Source organism: Hetaerina americana, unplaced genomic scaffold (assembly GCF_022747635.1).
Source record: "Hetaerina americana unplaced genomic scaffold, ioHetAmer1.1.p SCAF_7, whole genome shotgun sequence".
NCBI lineage: Eukaryota > Metazoa > Arthropoda > Insecta > Odonata > Calopterygidae > Hetaerina > Hetaerina americana.
Window position 1 is genome coordinate 62,946,704 of NW_027287316.1, and position 14,649 is coordinate 62,961,352.

At 38.0% G+C, this 14,649-nt stretch overlaps 1 protein-coding gene across 1 annotated transcript in view; it reads left to right on the plus strand.

Annotated features, from left to right (window-relative positions):
• The first annotated feature begins 2,678 nt into the window (after nt 1–2,678).
• Nucleotides 2,679–14,649, plus strand: part of LOC139696864 (uncharacterized) — a 32,548-nt gene continuing 20,577 nt past the window's right edge. The window contains exons 1-2 of the mRNA XM_071595744.1: nt 2,679–2,928; nt 7,216–7,905. Of these exons, the coding sequence (XP_071451845.1) occupies nt 2,679–2,928; nt 7,216–7,905 (940 nt within the window). The remainder of the gene's footprint in view (nt 2,929–7,215; nt 7,906–14,649) is intronic.

Here is a 14,649-nt window from a genome sequence, read left to right on the forward strand (position 1 = left end):
AATTGACAAAAATACTGTATTGTTGAAAATTTTTAGGGGAAAGGCCGTCGCATGATGAAAGCCAGGAACATCACGGGAAAATATTGCCGTAAAAAGTAAATTTTGTTTTCGATTTTTATAGCTGGTTACATTTTTGGGGCAATGTTGTCGCCGTTTGATATCGTCTTCAAAATCGGTTTTCTCTTCATTAACTAATAATTACTAAAATTCGATGGAAAATTAAACACGCCCCATTAGTAATGTCGACATTAATTCAAATTTGAAGCCGATAAAATGATCACTAAGGTCGGTGGCACAGGGACATTATCGAGTTGAATTTAATGCGTGAACGGAGGTGGAAGGTGCTGAACAAGGGGTTATTATAATTATGAAGGAGAGGGAGAGGGTGATTCAATATACATGAATATATTAGCAGCACTGAATTAGAACTCGTAAAGAAATATTTACCCACATCCATTCATTCACGGGTTCAACTGAGACCTATGAAAGAAAAAGTACTCCTCTGTTGTGCGGGTCGTGCGCATTCATTTAATTTAAATGCCGATGCATGAGGTCAATTTACTTTTTCACATTGAGGTTTTGCAAATTGAAAATTTTTCTACATTCCATAGCTAGTGAATCGGGGTCGGGAGAAAGGTGGAGACGTGCAATTCACAGAAAATATCAGTACACTGCACAGATTCTGACATAGATAAATTCAATATCCCTCTCTGGTTGAAGAAAAAAGTGGCATGATAAAAACTCTGTGGCACCATCATGACTACCTCTTCTCTCTCTTTTCTCACTCTTAAAGTGTACATTATTAGTCCTTAAATATTTTAAATCTTTGAGTTCTCTCCACCTAGTAAATGGATATTCTAAAAGTCAAGTCAAGACCCAACGAACCATTGAAATTGGTGTCAAAAATATCTTCCATATGATTCTTTTTGGGACGAGCTGGAAAGTAAGAGGGGGGAAGAATTTTTTAAAACATTGAAAATATGGAATCAAAATAAAAGACGCGAATAGTATTGAGCGAAAGACTGGCGACCACGGTGAATCCTTTAAAATTGTCACGCAATATTTGGTGGACGCCTTGTTTGTTCCGCCATAATGCTTTGCGATGGAGAGGGGTGTAGGGACGTGTTTGGATATCCATGGTGCAGGTAACGGTAGGTACGACCACTCGAAATAAATTACTGGACCTCCCTCACTCTACTGACTGGCAATGACACATGAGGTCGTATTTCGCAACAAACAACGGTTGACTAGAAATTGCGGCAAGAGTTGTTTTATTCTCTAACTCAGCAAATAATGACCTTCGAAAATACTTTATTTCACTCACCTGGCGAAAATTGGAGGCACTCAAAAGCCTCGTAGCCCCCAACAACCACGAATACTCTCTCAATTTGTTTAACAAGGCAGTCTTCTCAGCATTATATCTATGAATTTGCTTCTTTCCTCGATAAAAATTGCCCCTGGGATCTGTCTTTTTTTCATTGAGCATGGTTTGGTCGCCATTTGTTGAGACATTTTGAAAGGGCCACCCATGTAAAATGACATTGTTTTTGCATAGCTTCATTCAGGAGTTTCTGATGTTGAAAACTGTTGTGGCATTACGTCTACGCTGGTAGGCTGAAAACTAAAGCACATATGCTTGTAGAACACGAACAAAATGACCTTCAGAAGCACCCCTGGTGGCATGTGGAAGTAACGTTCCCCCTCAACACGCATGCGCAGGTTTGTGGTCGTTTCATCTCTCCAGTGTATTTTGAGAAGAGGAAGTATGGAGACATGTTCTAGCGCTATGTCAACGCAAGTTAAAAGGCGTGCTGTTATCGAATTGTTAACTGCTGCAAAAGTGACTCCTACTGAAATTCATCGTCGTTTAAAGGGTATTGTTGGTGACTATACTGTTGATAGGTCTACTGTAACTCGATGGGTAGGTAGTGAAAGTTCGTGGTTGCGGCCTGGTGAAGCCATAATTGTTGATGAAACACGCAGCGGGCCTCCGAACAATGCCACAGACAATAAACTTCGCAAACTCGTCGAAGATTTGATTCAAAATGACCGGTGAATCGCGCCAAAGTGTAACGCAAACCATATTAGAATATCCAAGGAGCCAAGGCGCCAATAATCTTGCAACATGACAACGCTCGTCCACACACTTCGCGCGCAACTGGAGAGGCTCTGCGAGACCTGAAATTTGAACCGATTCCACACCCTCCTTATTCTCCCAATCTTGCGCCTGGCGATTTTAATTTTTAAGAGACTCCTCAATGGGTAATCATTACACCTCGGACGATGATGTAAATGCAGCTGTCAAGTCCTGGATTCGAGAAAAGTCGAAAGAGTTTTTCAGTGACAGAATGAAAAAACTTGTTACACGTTGGGAGAAATGTGTTAGCCTTTACGGTGACCATGTTGAAAAATAAATATATGATTTTGAAACTTAGGAATTGTAATTTAATGTACTATTTGCCCGATCATGCTATTTGTTTTTGTTTGCACTCTGCAAGCATGTGCGCGTTACTTTTCAGCCTACCCTCGTATCTGTACATACCAATACTTTGTGTAAAATATGCATGAACTGACGAGGTCTATGGCTGTGCATGGCTCTTTTTACCGATAAAAGTTATTAATATTTTATTATTTTCTCTTCTTTATAGAACTACCTGGACACAACATAATTTCCACCAATGGCACAGGCCCCTTCGTGCCCCTTGGCCCATCTGGGCCGTGGCCCACCTGATGAAGATGGGTTAATGAGATTGCCATCACACATTACCCCACCTCCCCTTACTGCAGCCTCTTATGGTCGGCGCAGGCGCCGTCCACAGAGGGCCCTACAGCAAGCTTACCAACCATCAGTAGACTACGAGAACACACTCTGCCAAAGCCACCCACCAAATGTTGATGATGATGACACATCTTCCTCTGATCCCAGTGGTACGTTTGTTCTTTGAAATTCATTCTAGCTTCCTGCTGGGTGGGGGGGGAGCAATATTCATTGGTCCTCCCAATACATATATAACTGCTATCATTGGCATAATAATGATTATGAAAATGATATCACTGTTCTTCAAACTCCACACTACAGAATCAATAATGATATAAACCACGCCACTGCCATGGGTCATCAGATCTGGTTTCCTAGATCTGCTGATAGTAAAATGTGCTGTGGAGGAAATACAATTGTGTGTAAAAAAAATTGCATAAAAAAGATGTGATCACATCCCAGGGTTGCTTTGTCCCTGGAAAGTTCAGAAAAGTCAGTCATCTTTTTCACTTTATTATTTATTTCGAATAATATTTTTTGATGAAAGAACTTCATCCAAATTTTCAAAGTGATTAGTGCATAGTTCAGTATCGTACTTCAGCACTGTCATCATAGCATGAATTTAAATTGATATACATAAATATTAGTATTTAAGATTCTTTCAATAACATTTTTTGGAAAAATTCATAGTGAAACAATGGGAATACAATACAATATCTATTGAAAAACTTTCTCGCCTAAAATATGGCAAAAGAAATCAAAATATATTGTAGAGGATAATTTGTTGAATTTGATGCTATGAAAAATGTAATTTATTCATGAAAAATAAATTCAGTATAGAGCTTTCATTGTTTGTGGTTGAAGAAGGAATATGGAAATGCTTTCCTCCCTCCATTAATCCAGTGGCAAACAATTTAAAATCAGTTCAAAAATAATATCCTGTACCGAATATGAATGAGAAAGATGGCTTCAGTCATGCATGTAATTCCTTCACACTTGTACCTTAAGGCCACCTGTGTGGTTGGTCAGAGAGAGAGGGAAGACCTGGACATGAGTTATCTTGAGTGCATCAGAAGTAGCAAATGAGCAGAGCACATGAAAACCTAGCTAGGCCAATGTGGCCAGAGGGAAGGAAGATTGAACATCACCTAACCTAGCACATATCTTAACAAAAGGGATCTGAGTATAAGAGCCCATGCTGAGCATGCAAACAGGCCATGTTAGGCAAGTCCAGGACCTAGGCCATCAGTTGAGCACATATGTTAGACATACACAATGGAATGGTCTAAAGGGCAGAAGCTAATAAGGATCTATAACTTGCATAAGAGCATAATCGATAGCTATGGCTTGTAAGCAAGTCTTTTGAGCCTTCCAGTGGGTCAAAGTTATGACTGTTGGCTATATCTAGAACATCATTAGCAGAAAATTTGTCATTGTATGAAATCAAAGGACCATAGTTGGTGTTATATTGTTAAATGTAAAATTTGTTTCTTGAGTTACAACACTGGAAATGAATGATGATTAATTAGTTAATTATAAAAGCCCATGGTACTTCCATAAAGTTGAAAGTTTGGCTGAGTGGAATCAGTTTTGGAATGCCATAAAATAATTTTCACTAGGGTCAATTTCTTTTGCTGAAACTATTTTAGCCTGGAAACTTGTGGAAATTTATTAATCCAGAACATAAGCAGTTCTGATAACCCACACAAGGACAATGATTTCTGTATAAGGCTCTTGTTTAGAAAATAAAAAAAGTCATTACATGAATGTGATGGTCACCCATGAGGGTAGTCACCATATTTTTAGAGAGCCATATTGCAGATTATTATGAGTTCCCTGTGTCAGTAAACTTCTGGGGATCCAGGATTAGTAGTATGGAAAATACCACCTAATACTACCATTGTTTGTAATTATGAGTGGTATTCTTTCCTCTGGATAAAATTTAAAGAGGATATGGAATTAAATTTGGAGTACAGAAGTCATCTTGAAAGCATGTTACATTTTCCCTAATTGTTGCATTGAACTTTTCTTCTGTGGGGTTCGTGTAACTTTCAATTATGTTGTAGCATCCATTCTTTAAATCTCTATTCAAGGTTCTAAAAAAATCTCACTGGGAGTGTTTTGAACCAAAATGATCAAAGTAATGGAGGCATAAGGAGGAAAATTGCATTAGGCAGAGACCCTTTCACAGGGAGGAAGGAGTTGATGATAGGGACTTTTAGTAAGGATGTTAAGAAAAGGTTTTTTAAAAATGTGATATGGAGCTTAGTTATGTAAGGCATGGAAACATGGAAATTGAAGCAGAATGATAAGAATAGATCGGAGGTTTTTGAAATGTGTGGAGAAGGATGGAGAAGGTTAAGTGGACAGAAAGTAGAACAAATGAGGAGATGGTTATTATGTTGGGGAAGAGAGGGGGCTGCTGAAAGAAATCCTAAGGATATAAGAAATTGATGCAAAGCCTATTGATTGGCAATGAGATGTTGAAGACTGTGATAGAGGAGAAAATGTTAGGAAAGTGAGGAAGGGGCAGAAATAGGATAGGGATGTTGGGTGGAATGATGGGAGGAAGGAAGTATATGGAGATGAAGAGGAGCTTGTTGTAGAGTAGGATGTTGGGTTCTGTTTTGTTAGGAGAGACCAGATATTTAATTGGTAGTTTTTTATATCCAAAATCTGCCTTAAACGGTAGGTTATGTATAATAATAATTATATTTTGTCTCAGGTATTATATCAAATAAGTTGAGTTTAACAGTAAGGTCTCTCAGGGTAATTGGATATGAAATAAAAAATAACATACATAAAACTAATTAAGGGGCATAAATTATCATATTCCACAAATGAAGTCATGAAAACAAACTACTGTGATAGAGGGAAGATCGTTGGGCAAGCAAGGAAGGGGAAGGAATAGGATAGGGATGTTGGATGGAATGAAGAGAGGAAGGACTTAAGCAAAATTGAAGAAGGGCCTAGTGTTTGGTTGGATGTCAGGCTTTGTTTTGTTAAAAAAGACAAGGGAATTAGCACTGTACCATTTAGTAGCTTGTACCCATCCGAAACCTACCTTAACTGGTAGTTTATATATAGTGATGTTTCCATGATAGGTGGCATTAAGTTACCCTGTGACGTATGCATCCAGTGAAACATCCATGTGGAAGAATTTAATGCCATTTCATGACAATGCCATTATTTTCTTCCTTTCCGAGTTATTACGCTTCAGTCCCATCTATGGAGATCAATCAATCTAAGGTCATTGAAACTCTCTACTGAAAGTCATAAGCATACCTCCATAAACACACTGTTAAACAGACAATTACTAGGCTCACTTAGTAATTACAAGACTCTGACTTTTTATCATCCAATTTGGACCATGTGTACAAACCATTTTTCTTATTTCAATTCTATTCAGTGAGAAATAGAATAGCTACAATGGTTTTCATTCAATTTCTGTATATATGTACAGTTAAAATCAAGCTTTCTCTATATTTTTGATGCTAAACTTTTGGGGCTTCATCTGTCATGTGATATTTTTCCATTATTATTCTAGTTTTAATTTATATTTTTGTTACAAATTTGTTTGGAATATATTTTCATTCAGGGCAAAAGGTGTATTATTAAATTTTTGTGGCAGAGTAAAATAAAACATATCAACCAGTGATAGGACAATTACCTGGATAATGGGACTGTTTTCATTCCAATTATAATTGACACAGTTCTATCAACAGAAGGTGTTTAATTTATGAAAGAGCTGTGGTTCCAAATGGAAGGCTATAATGGCTCATTGACCTAACTCCATTGGCAGACGTAAATAATTTTTAGTGAAATAGTACCTGTAGCTAATATCAATCATCTTTGACAGTCACGTATTAATCTCAGGATAAATAACCTTTGGAAAAACATGATTAATGATAAAATATAATGTTCAAAATGCTTTACCTAATTATTTTTAATGTTTGAACATTATTAATTTGAGCCAAAAAAGCAATGTATGTGGTAGGAGAATCATTCAATTGGTTTCATACATTCAAAAGAAACTGTGGTAGATGCCGCAACAGCTTTGGAATTTGTCAAGGTTTAAACAGCCTAAGTGTTTAAAAGTTGGCTTCAACCTTGTGGACTGTGGCACGTCGCACACAACTACGAATGCCTGTGGCATTGTATGTACGGTATTTCCTTACAACATCTTGTTCCTTTAAAGCCCCCAAAATTTCAGAGTTTAGGAGGAAGCCTCGATAGCTTAACTGGCTAAATCACTCGACCAGACATACTAGCTATTCCTTTCAGCTTGTAATATGTATTTGAACAGAAAATTTATTTTTTATTGATCAATGTCCTACACCTCCTTTGCCTTGTATTTTTCATCTACTGTTTATCTCAGGCATCACATCAAGCATCACTACTTTCTATTTAGGCCTCAGTGGTAATGCTATTCAATTTTACTTCTTTGTGTCTTACAGGCAGCAATTTTCAAAAGGGCTGCAGGCCGGCCCCTACCCCCCCTCCTGGCACCGGACTGCGGCGCCTCGGACTGAGGCCCGGAAGGAGGAAGAAGAAGGTTATTGGTGGTGGAAAGCATGGCTATCACCCTCTTGAAGATGGCCACATTGACAAAATCCATGGCCGGGCCTCACCCCCTGACCTGGGCTACCACACATTACCGGCTCATCCGGGCCCCTCATGGGAGAGCCTGCCTGAATCGGTGCTCCTCCGTGCCTTCTCCTTCCTGCCCACCTCAGCCGACCTTTGTGCATGCGCCAGGACATGCAAACAGTGGCGTCGTGTTGCGTGGAGTCCAAGACTATGGAGATCGATAACACTGTTGGCGACCCCAGAGGGTTGCCCCAGGGGGGTCGAAACTTTCTTATCGGGGATCCTAAGGAAATTGGGGAGTAACTCAGTGGGTGTTGAAAAAGTCTGGATAGCCGCAGGTGCTGTGGATGCAGATCCCGAGGAAGAAGTGGAGTTGAGGTCCATGTCGACATCTGTGCGTGGTGGTAGTGGTATGAGTGATGCTGGGGTTAGTGTTATCGCTAGAAGATGTCCGTCGCTCATCCAGCTCACACTCAGAGGCTTCCCAGCAGTCACCGATGCAGGAGTTGCTGAAGCATTCAGGAGATGCCCAAGATTAAGACACGTTGATGTCACAGGTGAGCGCAGTTTTAAGTCACTGTTCAAAGCCTTGAGCGTCTGTCTTACCTTTATTTAAAAGAGGCCTTGTTAGGAGTGCGGTGGGGGAAATGGGAAGGCATTGAACTATTGTGATATACGACTTGGAATTTCTAAGTCTTGCAGTAATACCCTGCAGAAACATCATACAATAGCATGTAATGTAGCAATGTAGACCAAGTAATGCATTATTGGAAAGAGCTTTTATTTGTATTTAATGTTATATTTATGCAAAAGCTATTTTCTGTGATTGCTCTTGATGAGTCACTTCAAAAAACACTATAAATGATGCACTGCAATGCCTTACCCATGTTCACTCCTCCATATAATGGCCACTGTGCATCACAGAATGACAAAAATTTCAAAGAAGAAGTTGATATATACTGGTCCCTAAAAACTTTAAAGACATTTCATCGATTAACTTCTGACAGATGTTTGAATTAATAATCTGTTGGAAGCTACATATTTTGTTACAGAGATTTAAAATTTTAGCCAGGCCTTTTCATTATGGTTAATAAAAAATAAACTAGAAAGTTGTATTCCATGAGCACTGTAGGAGAAATATGAACACATATTTCCAGTCTATTTAGAGTCCAAGGTGATGATGTAATAGCGGATGGCATTGACCTCACATCATCAACATGCACAGCTGAGTTGAGAAGCACACATTTAAATACCTCCACTTTGTACAAACTTGCTGCCTTGTGCAATATTTGACTTTTTTGTATCAAGGAATTCTCATATGCTCACTGGAATAATCAAGTCAGAAGTTGGCCTCAATCTCATGAGGTTTTGAATGCAATCAACAATTATTTTGTCCCTCACTAAAGTTACCACATTTTGGGAGTTGTTGAAGGTGCTATTGTTCTTTCAACTTGACCACCTTCCTTCCTTGTGTGCCCTGAAATCTCCCTTCTCTTAAACTTAGTCTTACCCTCATTGGCAGGGATTCTCAGAGAGTTTTTGTCTCAGCAAAGGCTGCCTCAGCGAACATTCTCAGCTGCTTGAATGATAACAAATGAGATATGGGAACTAATAGAGCCACAATAGTTTCTTCCTGCTTGCTTTTAGTTATTTTAGTCAAAGATCCCAAAAGAAAATAAGATTCTTATTATGATTGAGAGTTTTATGGAAAAATCTCGGAAAATAAATGGGTTTTTTGCCAATCATCCTCTGGAGGGTAATTTCCTCTGTTTCTTATTGCTGAACCATTCTACATTTTTAACATGAAGAAAATGATGAACAGATAGCTCTAAAGTCTCCCGAGAATATTTGTAATTTTCTTGTAGGTGAAGATTTGTTGTCCCTGGTTAATTCATATTAAAACTTGAAAAATAGGGTTTGGCTGGAATATAGTTGCTAATAACATGCTCACTAGCAAAGCCGAAAGTCATTTTTGTGATCCTATTTAGGTCATCAATGTTGTGCAGTTAGCTTATCAGCTTTTTATATCAGGTAGCATTTATAATGTAGTTTCCAGATTTACTTTGTGGAAGTAATCCATGACCCAAAAGAATACACTCTCTACACCTGATGATGATGCTATGCTTTGAAACCGTTGAAAATTATCTAAATAAATATTTTGTATGGAAATCCAAAGTGCATTCTTTTGGGTCAGGTAGCATTTCATCAGAAAATTTGTTCAGTAAGGAAGATGAATGCAAAGTGTTTTTGCCATACTAATTTTTTAAATTCACCTAATGCTAAAGTAAGTCGTGTTACATGAGGTCGAAGGTGCAAAGAAAGTGGAGGTGTTTTAAAAGTGGTTTTTCGCATGTACTACCCTAGTCTCCTTAATTAATATAAACTTGATTTCAATTCTGCCTTAAGGTATAGCCTTTGTCTCAAGCAGAATTTTCAATCCTTTAGTTTAACCGCAGAAAGCCTTTCACTTACACTCCGCCACTTCAGTATATAATTACCACACCTCCATTTCCATCTTGAATGAATAATTTTGCCCTCACCATTAATTCTTCTTCAGCACTTAATATTTCAGTTATTTTTAAAATATCAAGACTCATTTTTTTAGTCTATTTTATCACATCTTCCAGATATCTGCACCTCATAAGGGTTCTGAAATCCCAAGAATGAATCTTAAATATTTATTGACAGGAATAACCCTTTTACAAAAAGAAAGGCAAAAACATAGATTAGTTCCAAAATTATAAAAAACATTTACTTATGTGTAAAAATTACATGAAGATATATGCTCATTATTGAGAATTAAAATGTAATTTAGAATTTAAGGAGAATCATGATTTGCAAAGCATGAAAGACATTTTCAGATGTATGCAGGTATGCTTACGTACCTAGTTATTTTAATTAATGCACACAAAATATCAAAATTAAATTATATTCCAATTATAAAAACGGAAACAAAACATAAATAATATAGTATTTGTTATAGGCCAGATGAAGGTACAAAATGATAAATGTTGGTAGCAGTCAATAAATAGACCTTGTGGCATCGGTTAAGAAAATTTATCCAGTGGGCATTAGGGACAACTTATTGATATTTACAGATATCCAAAGAGCAATAATGAGCATTCTAAAACTCTTGAGATATTTTAATAACATTTTTCAAAGCAACCCTGGTGAGATAGACAATAGGTCAATATAATCACAACTTAGCAGACATAATCGCATGTGTTCCTGCAGGTAAACATTTGATAGTGATGGGGGATTGAAATGCGATGGTAGACGAAGGAAGAGATGGTGACGAGGTGGGGGACTATGGTTTAGGTACAAGGAATGACCTTGGGAAGAAAGCAATTGAGTTTAGTAGGAGACAGGGATTAGTCATCACCAACACTTGGTTTAGACACCACAAAAGGCATAGGTATATATGGAAAATGCCAGGTGACTCAGAAAGGTATCAGTTAGACTATATTATGGTTAGGAACAGGTTCAGGAACAGTGAAATCAATTCACTCAGCTTCCGGATGCGGACTCTTACCACAATGTAGCTGTTATGAAATGTAGCATCCGTTTCAAAAAGATAAGGCAGGGGCGGCGGGTTAGGAAATGGAATGTAGAAGCATTACATGGATTGACATGGAAGGAGTATCAGCCAGCTGTAGAGAGAATCATGGTTGATGGTAATGAGCTGAGAACTATCTAAGAAAAATGGGAAAGTATCAAGAAAGGGATATTGAAAGCTCCAAAACAAACTATAGGACCCATAATGGGAAAAGGACAAGGAAACCATGAATCACCGATGAGATGAATACAAAGATAGATGAGAGAAGAAAATGGAAGAATGTAAAAACAGAGTTAGACAAAAGGAAGTACAAAGAGTTAAATAATGAATTGAGATGGGTAGCAAACAAAGCAAAAGAAACATGGTGGAAGACGTTGTGCAAAAATATGGAATATTTGCCAAGGAAGGGTGATATTGGTGCCTATACATCAAAGTTAAATCACTATCGGGAAGTAAGAATGAAAGATCTGTGCTAACAGTTAGAGAAAAGTCGGGTAAGCTAATAGTTGAAATAGAAAAGAGCCAAGATAGGTGGAGGGAATATGTAGAAGAACTGTTTGGTAATGAACTTAGGCCAACAAGGTCAGACATAGAAAAGGAACATGATGTAGAGGAAGACAGCTTAGGTCTAGGCATACTCGATGATGAGATAGAAAGGGCATTAAGGGAGATGAAATCAAGTAAGAACATGGGGGTAGACAACATTCCCTTGGAACTACTAAAAGATTTAGGAAAATGTGGTAGGCAGAGAGTATATGGACTGATTCGTAGCATCTATTAGGAGGAATGTGGCTGGAAGACTTTGTGAGATCAGTGTTAGTTCCTATTCCGAAAAAGATAAAGTCTACATCATACAAGGACTACAGAACAATAAGTTTGATTTTCCATGCAGCTAAAGTTGTTCTCAGGATCATAAACAAAAGGATATAGATTAGGGCAAATGATTACTTTGGGGATGATCAGTTTGGGTTTAGGAAGGGGAGGGGCATGCGTGATGCCATTACAGTAATGAGATCACTAATCGAGAGGAATATAGAATACAACCAGGACATATTTGCCTGTGTCGTAGATATTGAAAAGGCATTAAATAGAATGAATTGGGAAAAACTAATGACTATATTGAAGAAAATAGGAATAGATTGGAGGGACAGGAGGCCAATCCAGAACCTGTACTTGCCTCAGATTGCTCAGGTTTGAGTAGGGAACGGAGAGTCTGGATGGGCAGTGTTAGGAAGAGGTGTTAGGCAGGGTTGCCCATTATCACTGGTGCTGTTTACCGTATATATGGAGGAAATGATTAAAGAGGTATGGGAAGAACTGGAGGTAGGAATGAAAGTCGGAGGGAAATTCATATAATCAGTCAGGTTTGCTGATGACCAAGCTCTAAGTTATCAGTCAGCCAAGGGGTTGCAAGCATTGTTGGGTGAATTGGAAATTCAGTGCGAACAATATGGGATGAGAATCAATATTAATAAAACAAAGGTTATGTGATTTTCCAGAAAGAAAAAGACTAAGCTTAACATTAAAATAGGAGGGCAAAAACTATAGCAGGTAGAACAGTTTACGTATCTCGGAAGTGTTTTGGACCGACATGGTCAAAGCTGTAGGGACGTAAGAAGAAGAATTCACTAGACAAAGAGGCTTTCACAAGGAGGAGGGAGCTGATGACAGGGATGTTGAGTAAGGATATTAAGAAAAGACTCGTAAAAACTTTGATATGGAACGTTGTTATGTATGGCACGGAAAATTGGTCACTGAAGCAGGATGATAGAAGTAGATTGTAGACTTTTGAAATGAAATGGACAGAAAGGAGAACAAATGAGGAAGTACTAGGAATGGTGGGCGAGGAGAGATATTTGTTGGGATAAATCCTAAGGAGGCAGGAAAAATGATGAAGGGCATATCGATCAGCAGTGGTATGTTAAAGACTGTAATAGAGGGGAGAATGTTAGGCAAATGAGGAAGGGGCAGGAAAAGGATAGGGATGTTGGGCGGGATGAAGACAGGAAGGGAGTACATAGACGTGAAGAAGGACTTGATGTAGAGTAGGTTGTTGGATTGTGTTTTGGTAGGAGTCACAGAATATTTATTTGGTAGTTGTGTCCATCCAAAACCTACCTTAACCGGTGGGTTACCTTATTATAATGATCACAAATGTAGGTATTCTCATAAATATGGATTATAGGCGAGTAGAAAGTGTAATTTTGTGCATGATATCTAATTTCAAAGAGTGCTTCATACCACATTTGACCAAAACACTCTTCAGTAGTTAATTTCTAGAGATCGGAATGTTCCATATTTTATTTCTGAAAAATATTACCCTAGATCGTAACATTCATTGTTAGTGCCCAATTCCATAGTGTTCATTTGAGACTTTTATATATAGTAATTGTTGACGTGATGATTTGATTGGGAATCAAAGTTGGCAAGGAACAAGACTGGGTGGTGAGATGCTTAGATCACTTAGGTTTGCAGATTGATCAAAGGATAGTGAGCAAGACAGCCAATAGATTGTGGTTATTATTGAAAATGTAGAGGAACTATGTGAGAGCTATAGTATGCGGATTGACCACACAGAAAGGAAATAATGAGATTTTGTAGAAGTAGGAAAGCTAGGTTAAACATTAAAGTAGAAGGGAATGAACAAGAATAGGTGGAGCAGTTCATGTATTTGAGTAGAATTGAAAAGAAAAGGGACATAGTAGTGGGTAAATTAGGAGAAGAATTGCACCATTGAAAGAGGCAAAAAGATAAGAATTGATGAGGGTACCCTAGGTAAAGAACTGAAGAAAAGATTAATGAAGACTTAAATACCTGTATATGAAGCATAATACTTTATGGATGTAGTCTTAGAAGAGGAACAGAGATTGGAGGCTTTTGATATGAGGATGTGGTGGAGAATGGGGGAAAAATTTGGACAGAGAGGAAGACAAAGCTGAAGTCTTTAACTGGATGGGAGAGAGGAAGTTAATGAGGGAAGTCCAAAAAGGCAGAGGAAGTGGATGAAGGATATAATGAAATGTATTAGGATGTTGAAGGCTGTAGAGAAGGGATAATGTTGGGTAGGTGGGCTGAAGAGGCTTTCTAGACAGCAAAAAGGCAGGCAGAAGTTGAGAAGAAATGAAGAAGGAAATAATTTAGGGCAAACAAAGAGGAATTCATCATGATATGCAGCATTAAATAGTCATTACAGACTGTCCAAAATCTCTCTTTAATATTTAGAATACCGTGAGTGAATAAATGAATGATTTGATTCTATGCTATCATGTTTGTGATCTGGTTTGCACCGGCTGATATTCCTAGATATTTGCTTGGGTTGTTGTGATGATGGTCATCTATTCTCTCTGAATTTTATCACTACTGGAATTCTAATTGAACTCCAAACATCTCTTTGATATTTCTCTTATATTACATTCATTTGTGAACCTGTGTCATTTGTAAAAACTATTTGGTGGCTGTTTACATTCATCTTGGCATGTTATTGCATTCAAAAGACTTTCCATTGAATTTAAATTCTAATTCTCTGATTTAAGAATCCACTCATAATCATATGATTCTTTTATGGCATGAATCTTTTGGCCTTGATGAAATTGCTGGCGTGCACTGCCACTCCTGTTTTGACACAAATGAAATCAGTCTTTCCGAATTTCTTTCATCCTATATTTGCCATCCTTTCCACTGCCTTTCATCTTCCATTTTCAGATTATCACTTGTAATCATTTTGAAAAGGTTTTCTACTAGCTTG